Below are 15,409 nucleotides of genomic sequence, written 5' to 3' on the forward strand. Positions count from 1 at the left end.
TTTTCAAACTAATCCCCCGAAAAACATAAAATAAAATATAAAAATCGTAAAATAATATCCAACCAGCTCTATGAAAAAGTATGTAAAACCGATGACCCATTGGAACAAAACAGTAGGAAATGAGTGTGTGCAGTATACCCATAATCACCCCAATACTGCAACACCAGGCATCCGCAGAAAACCTCGGCCTTTCAGCACCACAGGCTGTTCCCAGAGCTGTAAGTAGATAGACCTTCGCCAGTGTCCAAGCATAGTTTCGGCAGATACAGTTGCACCTTTTTAGAAGAAGACCCGGTCGTTATCCATCAGTCTTTTCTTTGTCAGAGTCTTGTGCGAAAGCCCACCTCGTATTCAGATGAAGTTCATATCATCAGCCGACACAGCTTTGTCGTCTCTGACCTGAAGACGGACAGTGCTGCACATTGAAGCAGCGTAGGAGATGGATCTGAAGTTGATTTCTGTACCTGGTTCTGTACCAGGGGTAACTTTCCAGTCAAGGTCCCACAGAAACCAGTGCAGCTCTACTTAGCACACTGCACACACCACATTTCTCTGGGTCATCAATCCTCCACCCTCTTTTTTTTTTTCTTTTTTTCCTACTAAAATCAAAAAAAAAACAAAAAACATATAACATCTGCATAAAATAAGAACAACCACAGCCATTACAATACAAATTGATACCACCACACCTTTCCATTTACCAAAACATTAAGAGAACAAATCTCCAAGAATATTCTGAATAACCAGACACACTGTAAGGAGGCTTCTCCTCCCTTTCTGGCCCCTTAAATTAGGGGGGGGGGGCTCTTGGGGGTCATTGTTTGTCACCTCTCTGGCTTTCTAAATGTTGGTGGGGGCGCTTCCCACCCACTGTGACGTTTCCCAAAACAAAACAAAAGAGGACTGATTGTCAGTCCTGGAGAAAAAAAAAAAAAGGGGGGGGGGGGGCTCGCAGGGGGAGAGAGCGCAAATTAATGACAGACATACATTATACATGACAAGCAAAACAATAATAGACAACAAAATTCTGTTATTTGACATTTCTTTTCATTTAAGTGTGTCCTTATGTGTTCAAACTTTACTTATGATCTGAAGTAATCGAATCTCTGACTACTTTAAATACTTTTAACACAAGTAGAATGTTTTAAGACATGGGAGTCGCTTGTTACGGGTAGTTTAAGGCAATCCAATAACTAAGGCAGAAAACTGCTAATCTCTGTATATGGGCCCAGGATTGCTTAGACTTCCAGAAACAAAACCTCCTGTCTGCTCATCGGTGTGGTTAACCACTGCAAACGTCATTCCAGATGAGGTCCCAAAATCATCTGAACTTCAGAATCATAAACAAAGTTACCCAGCCGTGCACGGACTTGACACACTCTATTCATCAATACGTTAAGGCATTAATATTATTATTCCCTATGGTATCACGTGTACACATATGTATATTTATATTCCGATTCCACTATAGTCTACTTCTACTAAGAAACCTACAGTCGAACCCTACTACCATGAGGTTGACCAGCAAAGCGAGCTCCACATTGTCTCTGCCAGTGCCCCGGCTGTCTACAACGGAAACACAAGTTCTGACCAGATCGTGTATTGTTTGTCTGTCTTCCCCGTCCCCGGAAAGGTACACCACGCATAAACGAATGTGGTCTCACCCCAGAGTGGTGGGGGTGTGTATAGAATTCTGACTGTTGAGGAGAAAACAAAGGGTCATAGTGGGGGGGGGCTTGAGATGTCGGGAGAAAGGAGGAGGGAGGGCCAGGGTGGGGGTCTCTAGTTTGTAACATCCGCTTCTCAGATCTTTCATCATTGATCTCATCCCTAGATTCCCCCAGTTGACTTTTCACCAATACATCAAGCCATAACTCCCGTACTCTCAGGAGATAAGCTGTGTCCCTCTCCTCTTGTGATATCGTGAACTTTAACTCGCTTAAGAAACATTGACAATCTGAATAAAATGTATCTGCCTTATTTACAGCCTTGACGGCCCGCCTTTTCTTCAAGATGGCTGCTTTCTCCTTTTCCAAACAAGCTGCCTTTAGGCTCTCTGCAGCTTGTCGAATAATTGATGTAAATGTGTCTACCTCAACAGGCCCTCCTTCTGTGTCGGGGAACAGGCCACGCTTCTGCATTTCCTCAACCCATAATACAAATCTGCGTCGGGCATTGTTACGATCAGATTTGGGAACCTTTTCTAACCACCTGGTCAGAGTCGAATACAGAATCGATTCAAAAGAGCCGGATTCACACTTCGACCACACATCGATCATTTTAGTACACGTGGTATGTCCAGCTGCAAATGGATTAATTTCCCTGGATGGAGCTGTCTGATAAGAAGTTTCAACACGAAGTCACTCCGTGTGCTCAATCATTGAGGGTAACCCGACTCTCCACCAGCTTTATTTAACAGCTGGATACATCACCCTAGTAACATACCCTTTTTTAACTACACCAATCCCCAAAAAAAAAAAAAAAAATCCCCGACAGTGTATCCGATCTGTTCAGGAGCAGCAATTCTGTTCTCATATAAAATGAGTTCATACACTGAACCATCAAATCAGATCGGATAAACAACCACCCACAAAAACAAACAATTATTTATTTATCTTACTAACTACTAACAGCTGACCGAATTAAACCCGGATTTTTTTAAGTGCTTCTCTGACTTCCCCAAATTTAAACAGAAGGATTTACACACATACAAACGCAGGCGCGCCAGCAGTGATAATACAGCGAGTGTCTCACACCACGTTAATACAGAAAAATACAGCGTTTACAGGAATTTCACCTGGGGACTCTGAAATACACCGTTTACAGGAATTCCACCTGATGGACTCCAACCAACATTATAAAACTAAACTAAAACAGAAAAATACACCGTTTACAGGAATTCCACCTGATGGACTCCAACCAACATTATAAAACTAAACTAAAACAGAAAAATACACCGTTTACAGGAATTCCACCTGATGGACTCCAACCAACATTATAAAACTAAACTAAAACAGAAAAATACACCGTTTACAGGAATTCCACCTGATGGACTCCAACCAACATTATAAAACTAAACTAAAACAGAAAAATACACCGTTTACAGGAATTCCACCTGATGGACTCCAACCAACAACTTAACTAAAACAGAAAAATTAACGTTGTGCATGACATATCAAAAGACAAAACCTATTTTTAATCTTTATGAGCTTGGGAAGAATTCAATCAGACAACCAATATTAATTTGATAAATCCAATGTGCAGAATTCCTACTCATCAGCGGTTTCTGCTTACCTTATTTTGACTAGTCAGGTTTTGGTTGTCTGCATGAAAACTTCCTCCAGGTCTCCTCTCCAGAATTCCACAGTCAGGAAACAACCAGATCACGTTTCAGGGTCACCATTGAAAGATACGTGTTCTTTTGTCTGGTGAATCAAGAAAGACTAGTGGAAAGAATTACAGGTTAACAACTTTTAATCATGTCAAGCACAAGGTTTTTTCCGGTCGGAGATACATTTGTCTCCGGCCGGGGTACACCTCTGTTAGACCACGTTGGGTCGGAGAGAAATGCACGCCGTTTTCATGAGTCCAGTTGACTTTATACTCTAAAAGGAGGATGTTCTTTGCAAGTGAATTTCATTGGTGGAGGGAATCAGTTACGGGAAAGAACCCCCGAACTTTGTCACTTCCAGCTCTACATTTCCTTTACTGTCTGTCTCCCATCTGAGGTGTCAAACCAGACCGCAGATCAGACCCCCCGATGCTAAACATCTGTTTCTGCCCATTGTCTTCTCTCAACAAATTGTATGTGTATTGCTAATTAATTTAATTGGAAGAGCCAGCTTCAAGGAAAGTCACCTTAAGGTGTCGCCTTTTTCCCCCGTTTCCTCTCCAACAATATGTGTATTGTATTTCACTTCTAATCTAATTTAAACCTTTTGCTCTTAATCAGAATGAGATTACTTTGAAGAGAGAGCTTAGACAGTTTTGAGCTTCAATAATTTCATTAAATCCTAACAGCAGAGAGGTTATTTTGTTGAGTTATAATGAAAAGAGCCTATTTTATGAATCATCCTATGTTTTACAGTGTTTTTTATCAATACTTTTTTTCACAAATATTCAGGACAAGGCATTAACGATGCGTGACTAAGGTCAGAGTTCATCTGCAGAACTTATATATTGCAGAATAAATGTTAAGCTGAAACAAAAATCAGCTAAAAGGTTACAGTTTTCCCATTTTAGTTTTGTTCTCCAAGTCAGCAAACTGCGTTTTTAGTGAAACCGGAGGAAACTAAGGAAATGATGTCGGCTAGTTATGTTGAAAGCTCAGAAAGACCATGGCGAGTCGAGCATAATGAGACTAATGAGGATAAATGAGCTGGTTATTTTGCAGTCTCCTTTACAATACATAAAAGAAATGGTTAAAAATCCAATTTGTTCTTTGATTAAAGCTGTACCCAGCTGTTCATTTCAAATGTGTTTCCAAATCTAATTTCTGTTTATGTTGAGCCAGATTTGGCAGATTGATTTGGTGGAGCAGCCGTCTCCCGTCACAACAGCGACAGCCTCTGAGATTTTCTCTCCACCTGCAATTTTCCTGTCTCAAGTAGTCCATTAGCATGCCAGACCCCTCTCCCTCTGCCAGGCGGGCATGTCATTCCTCTCACACTGTGAGTCCTCTCTCCAGCTGCCCTGCAACCCCAAGCCTCAGCACCTCGCATACACTTGTCATTTCCCTCCCTGCAGGACATTCATGCCCTTCCCTTACAGAAGTGATGCGCCGTCGCTGTGTAGTTCCCCTCCTTCGTTTGTTTCTGCGGCTCTCTCTCCTCCACAAAACTGTTGAGTTGCTATGGTTCCAGTGGCCAACTGTGAAACAGAGAAATTCTGTGCAGTGGTTGGTTGTCAAGTGGAGTAAATTTATGCAAGTCCCCTCACCTTTCCCTTCTCTCTTTGCAGTTTTCCTTTTGAGCTGTCCTCATTTCACAGATTATGCTTCCTCTCTAATGTCTAAGCAGGTTGGCAAAACTCACCTCCTCCTTTCTGTGGAGCTCATTTTCACACCCAATTTGCATGTGTGGGATATAAAACCTGTTTTCCTTCTATTGGATGTGTAAAATATACATTTGTCTTACTAACCCTAGAAAACAACATTAGGCCTAATGTTTCTGCAAAAAATATGAAAATGTGATTATAAATAAACAACTCAGGCTGCATTTTAGGAGTGGCTTAGTAAGAGGGAAACAACAATGAGTACTTATCTGGACTGTTTACACTGCTGAGGAAAACCATAATACAGCTAAATGTCATCCTTAAGCAATGACATGTTTCATTGATGTCTCTACAATAGTCTTTAGGGTCAAATGGAGAATATATCATGGAGAAAGGAACTCTATCGGCTGCACAGACAGTACCTGAGGGATAAATCATTGGTGGGTTTGGTCACAGGATTTGTTGATAATGATAAAACGATTAGATAAGGCCGGCCTTATCCTTTAATCTCACGCATTTGCCGTGAATGTTTCAGGGATATGGGGAGTTTCCGGCGTCTTCATGTGTATGCATACCGTTTGTGTGCAAGAGAGACCTCTCATTTCCACACTTCTGGCTCCTTAATTCACTTTAATCCCGTTACTCCTTCCTTAAAGTTTCTCTGGATTTACATATATCCAATTAAACCTCTGAACAGCAGATGCTTTAGTCTGAAAGGAGCAAGGCCACGCTCCCTCCAGTGACTGTAACACATCTGCTCTCATATTGAAGCATCAACCTAGGAAAGCCACGATTCAAACTTTGACTCCACATGTGAGAAGTTGCTCATGAAAATTGCATACGAAGCTTTGGTCAGCAAATCTGCAGAGATGGGAATCGCATATGCATTTCTATACATCGCAGAACACGTCTAGTGTGTGTGTGAATACATGTTTGAGTTAAGGCCTGTATATTAGAGCTATGTTAGGCTGTGGGAGGTAAAGCTGCTGTCTCTGGCCTGGCGAGCCTCCAGAGGCCGACACCGTGGTCCAAACTGATATTTCATTAAATATGGTACCAGTGGCGGAGCCAAGGGGTGGCAGAGGGTCTAGACAGGGTGGCGTGGGACAATATCAGTGCAGTATGAGGACATTTTTATGTCTGTGTAAACTTCTTTTTGCTGCTCCTTGGAGGGTTTTGGGGAACACATTAAAATTTAAAATAGGTTACACTGGTGCATCCCTATGGAAGATGTTAGGGCCACTGAAGAAAAAAAATATAATTCTGAGAAAACAGTCAGAATTTTTGTCCGAATTCTGAGATTAAAGTCAGAATTCTTATTAACAGGCCGACTGAACCGTCGCCTTTGGCGGTTGGTCCCTGGTTGAAATTTAACTTGGTCAGATAAATTTAACTTGACTTGAACTTAAAAATAAGTGAAAATATCACCGGTGGGCTGTGGAAGGTTATTTAGCAACAGAAGTTTGCAAGCTCACTCTCTGCACTCCCGCCTGCGTGGTCTCATCCACACAGCAGCAGGTCTCGCAGCAGGGCAAGGGCATAGCTAAGTATTTAAGGGGCCAAAGGTTTTTAAAAATAACACTCCATGCCTCATTTCAATGCACCCGGGTGGCTTTTGAGCAGAGTAGTCATTGCTTTTTATTATTTATCTAATTTTCTACCTTCAGGTTTAAGCTTCACACCAAACACCTGCAGAACTAACGATATTCTCAGGAGCTTCTTCTGTAGTGCAAATGAGTAACTGTCATGCTGATGCAGTAAACTGATGTAGCCCCAAAGCAAAAGAAGTTTGGGACAATGTACAAGCTTCAAATTAAGGGGAAAAAAACCCCTCTGTGATTCTTACATTTCCCTTTGCCTTCTGTCTCCTTGTAAGCAATTTTGATAGACGCTATGGGCTCCGGACCAAACACAAGAAGGACCATCCTGACTGTTATTAGCAACTTAAAAGCCAGTCTCTGGGATGGCAAAATGCTGTCAGTGATGTCAGTGCAACACACATGAGACCATACTGCTGCACACTTTGCAGGAATAGTAAAAAAAAAAAGAAAGAAAGAATGGTAAAACACTTGATAACATACCGTAAAACCCAATTTGCCGCCTGTCCGAACTATCCTCTGGGTGTAGCAAAATATTTTTTATATTAAACGCCCATCCCAAATAAATGACATGTGATTGTGCTTGAATTATGGCCTTTCCGTCAGACGGACTGTGTTGTATTCACATGGGTGCATACACCCTGGATAAAGAACAGAAATGCAGATACTGAAGCCTTTTCAAGTGGAAATCTTTGTTTGTGCAAGTATTGATATGTCTGGATATCCAAACATCCTCTGAAGAAACCAGCTGCTTTACACTCTCCTGCTCATTACTACTTTATGGGAACCCAACACCACAACCTTTTCCACAAAGCTGCAGTGCTGACAAGATACATTCACCGTCCAAGAAAAGATCCATAAGTCTTTTTTTCACAGGTATTTTTATGTGTGAATGTTGGCTTGTTTTTGACCCATGTAGCAAAAGAAGAAGTTTAAGATTGTGGATTTTTGACCACAAATGTATGAGGTGCCGTGAGGGACATGATTCTGAATAAGCGTTCATAAACACATATTTACATACCATACTGAAAACCTCACACACACACGTGAAATCTCTCACACACACACTGGTGAAATACTCTCACACGTAGATACGTAGACCCAAGCTCTGCTATTTTTGCTCAGATAAAACAAAAATAGTAAAAGTTACCATTCAAAAAATAAATTTACTTCATAAGAATAATACTAATGGTAATATAAATGAACAATATCTAACACTAAAAGCTGAGAACAGTGAAATGAAAAATCACAGATCTGTTACCTCCTGCTTGTCCCACTGATCTTCAACTAGAGAGCAATGTTCTTTTTTGGCTTCCTTCCTGAGGCTGTTAGGCGCACCACTGATTCCCAGTCTCCACCTGATGATGGACTAATAAACTTTAACATTGGTCAGTTTGAGAGATGCTTGGTTCCTTTGAGACCTCACGGACCACTGCACACCTGGCTCTTTGAGCAATATTTATTCTTTGGGGACTCGTCAGGAAGGTACCCAAAGAATTGAATTTCCTCCATTTGTACACAACCTGTCGGGTTGTTGATTGCTCACATACAGTGACAGAGGTGCCAGGTGAGCATCAACATGTCTTTACTTTAAAGGAGATTGCTTTTGTTTATGCTGTGATACAAGCACCATAAAGCGATTTGACAGTTCTCAACATTAAAAGATTATGTTATCATATTTGATATTCGGAGTCTTATTTTCAGCAGCAGCCCGTCCTGTGTAAAGCGTTACAATCCAAACCTCTCTGTGCATGCCGAAGCAGCCTATCTGCATGTTAGTTAGCAAGGTTCATGGCTGTTAGTGGACATTCAGCGTGGAGCAGCAGATTTGCAGTTCAGTATTTGGTTCAGTATACACACAAACTTCACGTCACATCTTACTCCAGCTGAGGTTTGACAGAGTAGCACTAGTAGAAGGTTCAAGCTGTAATACAGACAAGCTGAAAGCTGCAGCAGCAATGTAATGTAGCGTAAAATGTGAGAGCCACATGTAAACTGTAATAACGTAACTGTAATTTAACCACATCCACAGGGAGATGACACAGAGATCAGCTTCCCACTAAAGCACAATTCCAACCCCTAGTGGTTTAGTAAACATTTTATAAAAGATGAAAATGTTTCCCAGTGAACCAGAACTAGTGACCAGCTTCTATACGGTAGCTAGAGAAGCTAGTGTGATGTCAGTTCAATGCAAAGACTCAACAGAGGTCAGCACAGGTCAACTAACTCTATCTCTCTCTCTATCTCTCTATCTCTCTCCATATGATATATATCAGATAAAACACATTGTATAGTTTGGCAACTTATACCAAAATGCGCAAAAATTACCAATTTCTTTGTAATTGTTTGTTTTTCAAAAACGTCTCCAGACGCTGTTTTACTGTTACGCAACAGGAAATCTGTCTTGGTAAATATAGATTTGAAATTATGGAGATCCAATAGCTTTATGCAGAGTTTAGTTTTCCTGACACGAATCCAAAAAGATATCCACTCTCAAACTGGAATAATGTATCAAACATTGTGTTTCTTTAAAAAAAAACAATCTATAGCTCTTTATTTTACTCTGGAGTGGTAACATGTATATTTCACACTTCTGTTCTTCTGTTCTAACACATGTTACCTTCCCTTATCTACTCAAATAAACCTTGCAGGCACTCATTTTAAACCATTTTAAATTAGGTTGGCCATTTTCAAGCTGGAATCTTAAAAATAGGTCTCGTCTCGGAGAGTTAAATCTCTGGCTTTCTCAGTCAGTCAGTTAGTATGTTAACCAACTGATTTCCAAAGTTGCTTCGGTCCGTTATTTTGCCCTGTATAAGAATAATCTCCCTCTGGATCTTTGGTTTTTTAAGCCTGACTTTCCCAACAGCTGCAACATATCTGTAACATATCTGTAATTTTGCAGTAGTTGCTGTAGGAGGTCTTTGTCTCCTTTATTTATCATGGAATGGCTTTTGGTTTTTCTGCTGATTTTAGTTTTTTTTTCATGCTGCCTTTCTCTGTTTGATCTAAAAAAATCCTTTACACATCCAGTGTGTTAGATGGACAGATTTGTCTGTCTCTAGAAAATAAACTGTGCTGGAATGTGTTTTCTCAGACTGCTATCTTGATTTGATTGAAAGTGGACTGCTCTGAACCAACGAAGTATCGGTCATACCAGACAACACATTCACATCCGCTGCCTTGCTCATTCTGTAACCTGGATGTTTGTCTGACGGCTCTCCTCTGCTGTGATCATGTTTGATCTAGGTGACTTAGGTTCTTATTGTTTTTTCTTTTTCCATGCAGCAGATTCTTAAATCAAAACGGGTACAAAGCATTCTGTCCCCTCTGAATCACAGCACTTCAAATATATATATATTTTTTTTAAATCTGCAAATTGAGACAAAAACCTCTTTCATTATAGTAAAAATAATTGTAAAGAAGAAAAACATACAGAAGGTGCATTTCTAGGCACTTTGAAAAAGAGCATTTCTGCATTTCACTGCATCAGATGACATCATGATAAAAGCAGCATTTACACCAGCAATGCTTGAAAGAAAAAAAGAAATGTCTTTTGTATCTTCCTGACTTAACTTAGTTAAGTGTGTAACGGATCGGGCCGTGTGTCTGAGCTAATGTGCGGTTACAAGCGTGGGTCCCGGCCAATTCTGCAGACAAATTGGGGGACTCCCCATTGTGAGGCGGCGCTCCCTGGCGGCGCGGAGCTCTGTGATGTTTGGTCGGATAGCTCTGCCGTCTCGCTGAGAGCACCGATGTGCCTCGCAATGTGACTCCATTCTTCCTGTGCCTTTCCTCTGTTCCTTTCCCCACTACACTGAACTCATGCAGATTTCATTAGCCATGGATTTGAACTTTCCTATGCAAGGACAGTATTCACATACATTCCCTACAAGCACCTTCCCACAATTATTTTACTTAGTTTAGTATCAGAGTAGATTGACTGTTATATAACTGCAAAGGAACACCAATTAAAAGGAAGTGACCACATTTTACATTTTTGACTTTATCTGAACTAAAAATCTAAATAAAATAGTATTTTTTGCTGATTTGGACATTAACATTGTATGTATGTATGCCTTTGTGACTGGTTCATTATAATGATTACTGTAATCATTGAACTCATGATGGACAGCTCTCCATTAGGTCTACTTGTGCGTAGGCGTTTTTTTTCCAGAATAATTGATCACGATGAAGTGCAGGATATAATCTAGCTGAAAGTGTTTTTGTTGTTGTGACATAGAGAGTTTGTGCAAGGTTTTCTTTTCTCCAGATATGTCAAGCCTTGTCATCAATGGGAGCACTTGCTCTTATATGGTCTTTTTCCCCAGTATGTCTATGTTGTTGGGCTTTAGGCAAAGTAGTTGCTGCAGTATATTTTTATATATATATATATATATATATATATATATATTGTGTGTGTATATATATATATATATATATATACATAAAATGATAATGATGACAACAATTCTTCAAAGAAAGTTATAGCAGCTGACCAGTTATTGATTTGTTCTTGGCATGGCTTTATGAAATCCTGCTGTGGCATGCCCAAGAATTAAAATGTAGGACTGCCAGACAGCTGAGAGATAAATATCAGGCTCACGCTAGGATTTCAAAACAGATTTTTTTCTTTTTTAAGCTGATCAAGGCCACCATTAAAATCCTCCTCTGCTCAACCTTAAATTTGAGTCATTTGCTAGTAAAAGTAACCTTGGACATAAAAGGACATCAAATATTTTAACAACACATTTCCAAAAGTTGACAGTGGGTGGCCATTGTAAATCATATTAGAGCCTGTGCGTCATTTGTTACAGTTTCATCAAGTATGCGCTGCATGGTGAAACCCTGTGGGCAAACTTGAAATGTATTCACTGATGAACCAGACATTTGGAAGATGAGAAAACATTAGTGTCAGTCAGGCTTCTTGCCAAGTGTGAAATATTCCCTGAACCAAACTGAAGAAGCACGTATGGCAGGAGATTTATCTTTAAATAAATTAAACAAATAAGCCCCAAACCCCTGGTGGTTTTCAATTTCTGTAAATGTTCAAGAAGAGGATGGTTATCTATGTTTCTATCCCATGTAACCTCATATGCCTTGAGGGCAAATCGCAGCCTAAGGTTAAAAAAAAAAAAGATTTAGTAAGAGATGGTTATTGTGCCAAATGGGAGAAGATTACTGACATTTGCAGTTATATCCCAGGAACCTACAGGATCAAGATCAAGAAAGCAGTTATGAGCTTAGTCTGAGGGGATAAACCAGTCCTTGTTTAATGAGCCGCCAGGAAATTTTGGACAAAGGATCAGACCATATTTTTAAAGAGCTCAACTGAAATATCCAGAAATAACGCTTGAAATAAGTTACAGCTAGAGCACCGGAAAGTTTGGGAAGCTGCAGTGCCTTTAATAAGTGTCTTCTGCAGTGTCTTCAGAAAACCAAAAAATGAACCTCACAGAAATCCCACACCGGAGACCTTTAGTACAGGTCATTCTTAATCCTCTATAATATTGCATTAAAACGGTGCTTGCAAACACGACTAAGGGAAGAACGACCACTCACTCCAGCATGAGTGAAGCGGTCTGACTCTGAATAGGTGATGACACAGGGAAATCAAGTTGAGAAGGTGTTGAATCAAGAGACATTAATATCAATTTAATCCAGTTAATTTTGTAGTCTGTAAATCTTTCAACTAAAGCCAGAGCTTAATTGAAATGAATTATTGATACCAGAAAGGAAATGAATAATGCTGTCACCATCACGGAATAGTTTTTAGTTATAACATCTCCTGCATCCTGGTGTGATTTAAAATATAATGGAAAAAAGGCCCCATGCCAGATGGACCTAGTCAAGCAAGTGATTGTATTAGTCATCATATGGCATGACTCACAAAAGCCATCACACTCTGTTTTGAATGGAACTCTGGGATAACTGCGCTGCTGCTGGTAATCACTGGCCAGGGTAGCGGTGCTTCTCCAAACTATAGTTCCTTGTGTTTTTTTGCTTTTATTAAGATTGTTGTGTCCCGTTTTATATAGCTACAAGGTCAAACTAAGCTCGGCTTGCGGGGACATTGCACACAGAAGAGCTTGGTGTATGTCCTCTTATAAAACTTTGAATCTATTAAAATAGATTTTTCACTGAAATGTTGCATTTTGTATTGTGCGTGTTGTGCAATGAAACAATGGAAGCAAATGTGATGTTTGCAGCTTTTTGGGGGTCCCCCCAGGAAGAGGAAGCTGCCCCCTGACAGGGCCGCTGCCCTTCGATCTCATCTACACCGACTACCACGGACTGCAGCAAATGAAGCAGCACATGGGTCTGTCTTTGAAGAAGCACAAGTCAGTCTGTTTTTCTTCCTTTTTTTGTGTGTGTGTGCATATTTCCTGTCAAAAAGTTCAACTTATTTTTGTCTATTAAGCTATAAGCACAGCTTTTGTTTATTGTGTTCCTTGTGGCTAATAGTAATTGGCTTTCAGTACCGGCTCATTTTCTGGCAGCGGTACAAACTCCTCTGTGCATCAGCAGAATCTTCCCATTCCAATTTAGCCTCTTTAAACACTGATCAATGGCCCAGGTGCTGGCTCCTGACTTGTTCACGTCACTACATTTTTCTTCGAGTCGCCAAGTCTTTCAGGGCATCAGAGCTTCGTTTATGTGCTAAGAAAAATGGCTGCAGCACACAAGTGCCGTATTACTGTTGCAATTTTTATCGTAGAATCTAACTGCTCCAAGACACGACTTTTGTTCATTGACATTTACTCGTGCTGATGGAAGTTTTTACACTTATTCCTTCAGCTGGGTAAAGCAGCAGCAGAAAATCATCCTTTTTCTTCTTTTTTTTTTAATCCAAACAAAGAAAAAGAAAGCAATTGGCTTTTATTGCAGTCTGCAACTCTTGCCAGTAACAAAAAGAGATGAGAAAAAAGAAGTTACATCAGTGTGGAAAATAATAACCAGGGGTGTAAAAAGTGGTTAGAATGCATATTATGTCACTTCTTGTGGGTTCTTTCTATCCCATTACTCAAAAAAAATCATAAAGCCACACTGATGAAGCTTTTCTCGGGCTTCTGAGGAGCAAATACTTACATTTTTCACAATTATCTATTTTGATTACCCTGATCCCTTTATGCATGACAGCAGCAAAGTCATTCTCCAAATTGAATTAGCATGCGTCCGAGGCCCGCTGATTGAGCAGTTCTCCTTGGCTGTGAGTGACAGACCAATACTTTTTCAATACTTTAAGCCCAGGTACTCAGTACAATTGCAGACCTTTGATAAATCTGTTAACATTCAACCACATCAACTGATTTTTGACCTCTCTGTACATGTATTCACTACTGATAAAGTGCTAATAAGTCTCAAACCTTCTCTAACTGTCATGTTTAAGTTTAGACCCATCCAGGTTCTGTCTATTTAACTGCAGAGGATTGTTCGGTGGCTGTCTCTAAACATTTAAATGATAAAGACTCTGGTTTTCTCTCAGGTGCCACATCCGAGTGATCGACACCTTTGGCACAGAGCCGGCGTACAACCACGAGGAGTACGCCACGCTTCACGGCTACAGAACCAACTGGGGCTACTGGAACCTGCACGGCCAGCAGTACATGACCATGTTCCGTATGTTTCTGACGCACATTCACACGTTGCATTTTATTGAGGCTGATGGCTATAAATAATAAAGTTTGTTTTGATGCATGCATGCGGACAGGTGTACACGCTAGTGCAGGCAAGCGAAAGTGTAAATAGATTCTGGGTTTTAAAACGGCACAAGCACAGGCTTAGAGCCGCCATGTAGAGACTTCGCTCATAGCAGATGTGCATTCACAGATGTTTCAGGCTGCCTGCTTCTGGCTGAGCCCTGCTGGGCAAGCTCAAGCAGAAACACACACACACACACACACACACACACACACACACGCGCACATACAGAGTCATGAAAGATTCAGAGAAACTGATGGAAGATTAAAATTTCAGCAACGATGTTCAAGCCCTCCGTGTCCAAAATTCTGTTCTCACGAAGCCTGACTTTGTAAGAAGTCGGCTTTCATCGGAGAACTGTAGGAGCTGACCGGAAACACGGAGAAAACACAGAAGTGTGTAGATTTTGTCTGTGTTCACGGGAATCTTGTCTGCAAATCATTAAGGCAACAGTCCATAACTCCGTCCTGCTCCGTTTTTCTCCTGTGCGGTTGAATGTCTGAACATTAGGATGCAGAAAGCCTCCTCACTCTCAACATATGCACCATCTTTAGCTTTTTTTTTTTTTTTTTTACGCCTTTAAAATCCACACACATCTCCTTTCTTGCTTGTCACTTTTTTCACGCATTAAATGGATTTGAAGCATTGTGTTTCCAATTAACTTTGTTTGTCCTTGGCAGCCCACACTCCAGACAACTCCTTTATGGGCTTCGTGGCAGAGGAGCTGAATGACACGGAGAGGATGTACATTCAGAGGAACAAGGTCAACAACATGGCTGTTGTGTATGGCAAAGATGCCAGCATGTGGAAGGCAAGTGTGGCACAAGGAATCTTGTAAAAGTCAATACATTGATTGGGTTTCTGTGGCATTTTAATTTTATTAAGCTAATCGTTTATAATATTGTGCTGTATTCATAAATTACTGAATATGTTAAGGTTCATTTTAATTTGGGATAACTTCTATTAGCTACACAAGATTTTATTATTGCTGCAAACACATTGTCCTCCAGGAATCTGCCCTCAAGCAACATGCTAGAGGAACGATTGCTTTTGTTTAGAGTAAATTTTCCCTTGGAGCTTCAGCCAAGGTTTCTCGTTCTCACTGTTGCTTTGAAGTG

The 15,409-nt window shown here is 40.5% G+C and overlaps 1 protein-coding gene across 1 annotated transcript in view; it reads left to right on the forward strand.

Annotated features, from left to right (window-relative positions):
- Positions 1-15,409, forward strand: part of LOC133421669 (alpha-1,6-mannosylglycoprotein 6-beta-N-acetylglucosaminyltransferase B-like) — a 97,997-nt gene that overhangs the window by 57,056 nt on the left and 25,532 nt on the right. Inside the window, exons 9-11 of the mRNA XM_061711386.1 lie at positions 12,800-12,931; positions 14,077-14,210; positions 14,972-15,111. Of these exons, the coding sequence (XP_061567370.1) occupies positions 12,800-12,931; positions 14,077-14,210; positions 14,972-15,111 (406 nt within the window). The remainder of the gene's footprint in view (positions 1-12,799; positions 12,932-14,076; positions 14,211-14,971; positions 15,112-15,409) is intronic.

This window comes from Cololabis saira, chromosome 21 (genome assembly GCF_033807715.1).
Source record: "Cololabis saira isolate AMF1-May2022 chromosome 21, fColSai1.1, whole genome shotgun sequence".
In the NCBI taxonomy this organism is placed as follows: Eukaryota; Metazoa; Chordata; class Actinopteri; order Beloniformes; family Belonidae; genus Cololabis; species Cololabis saira.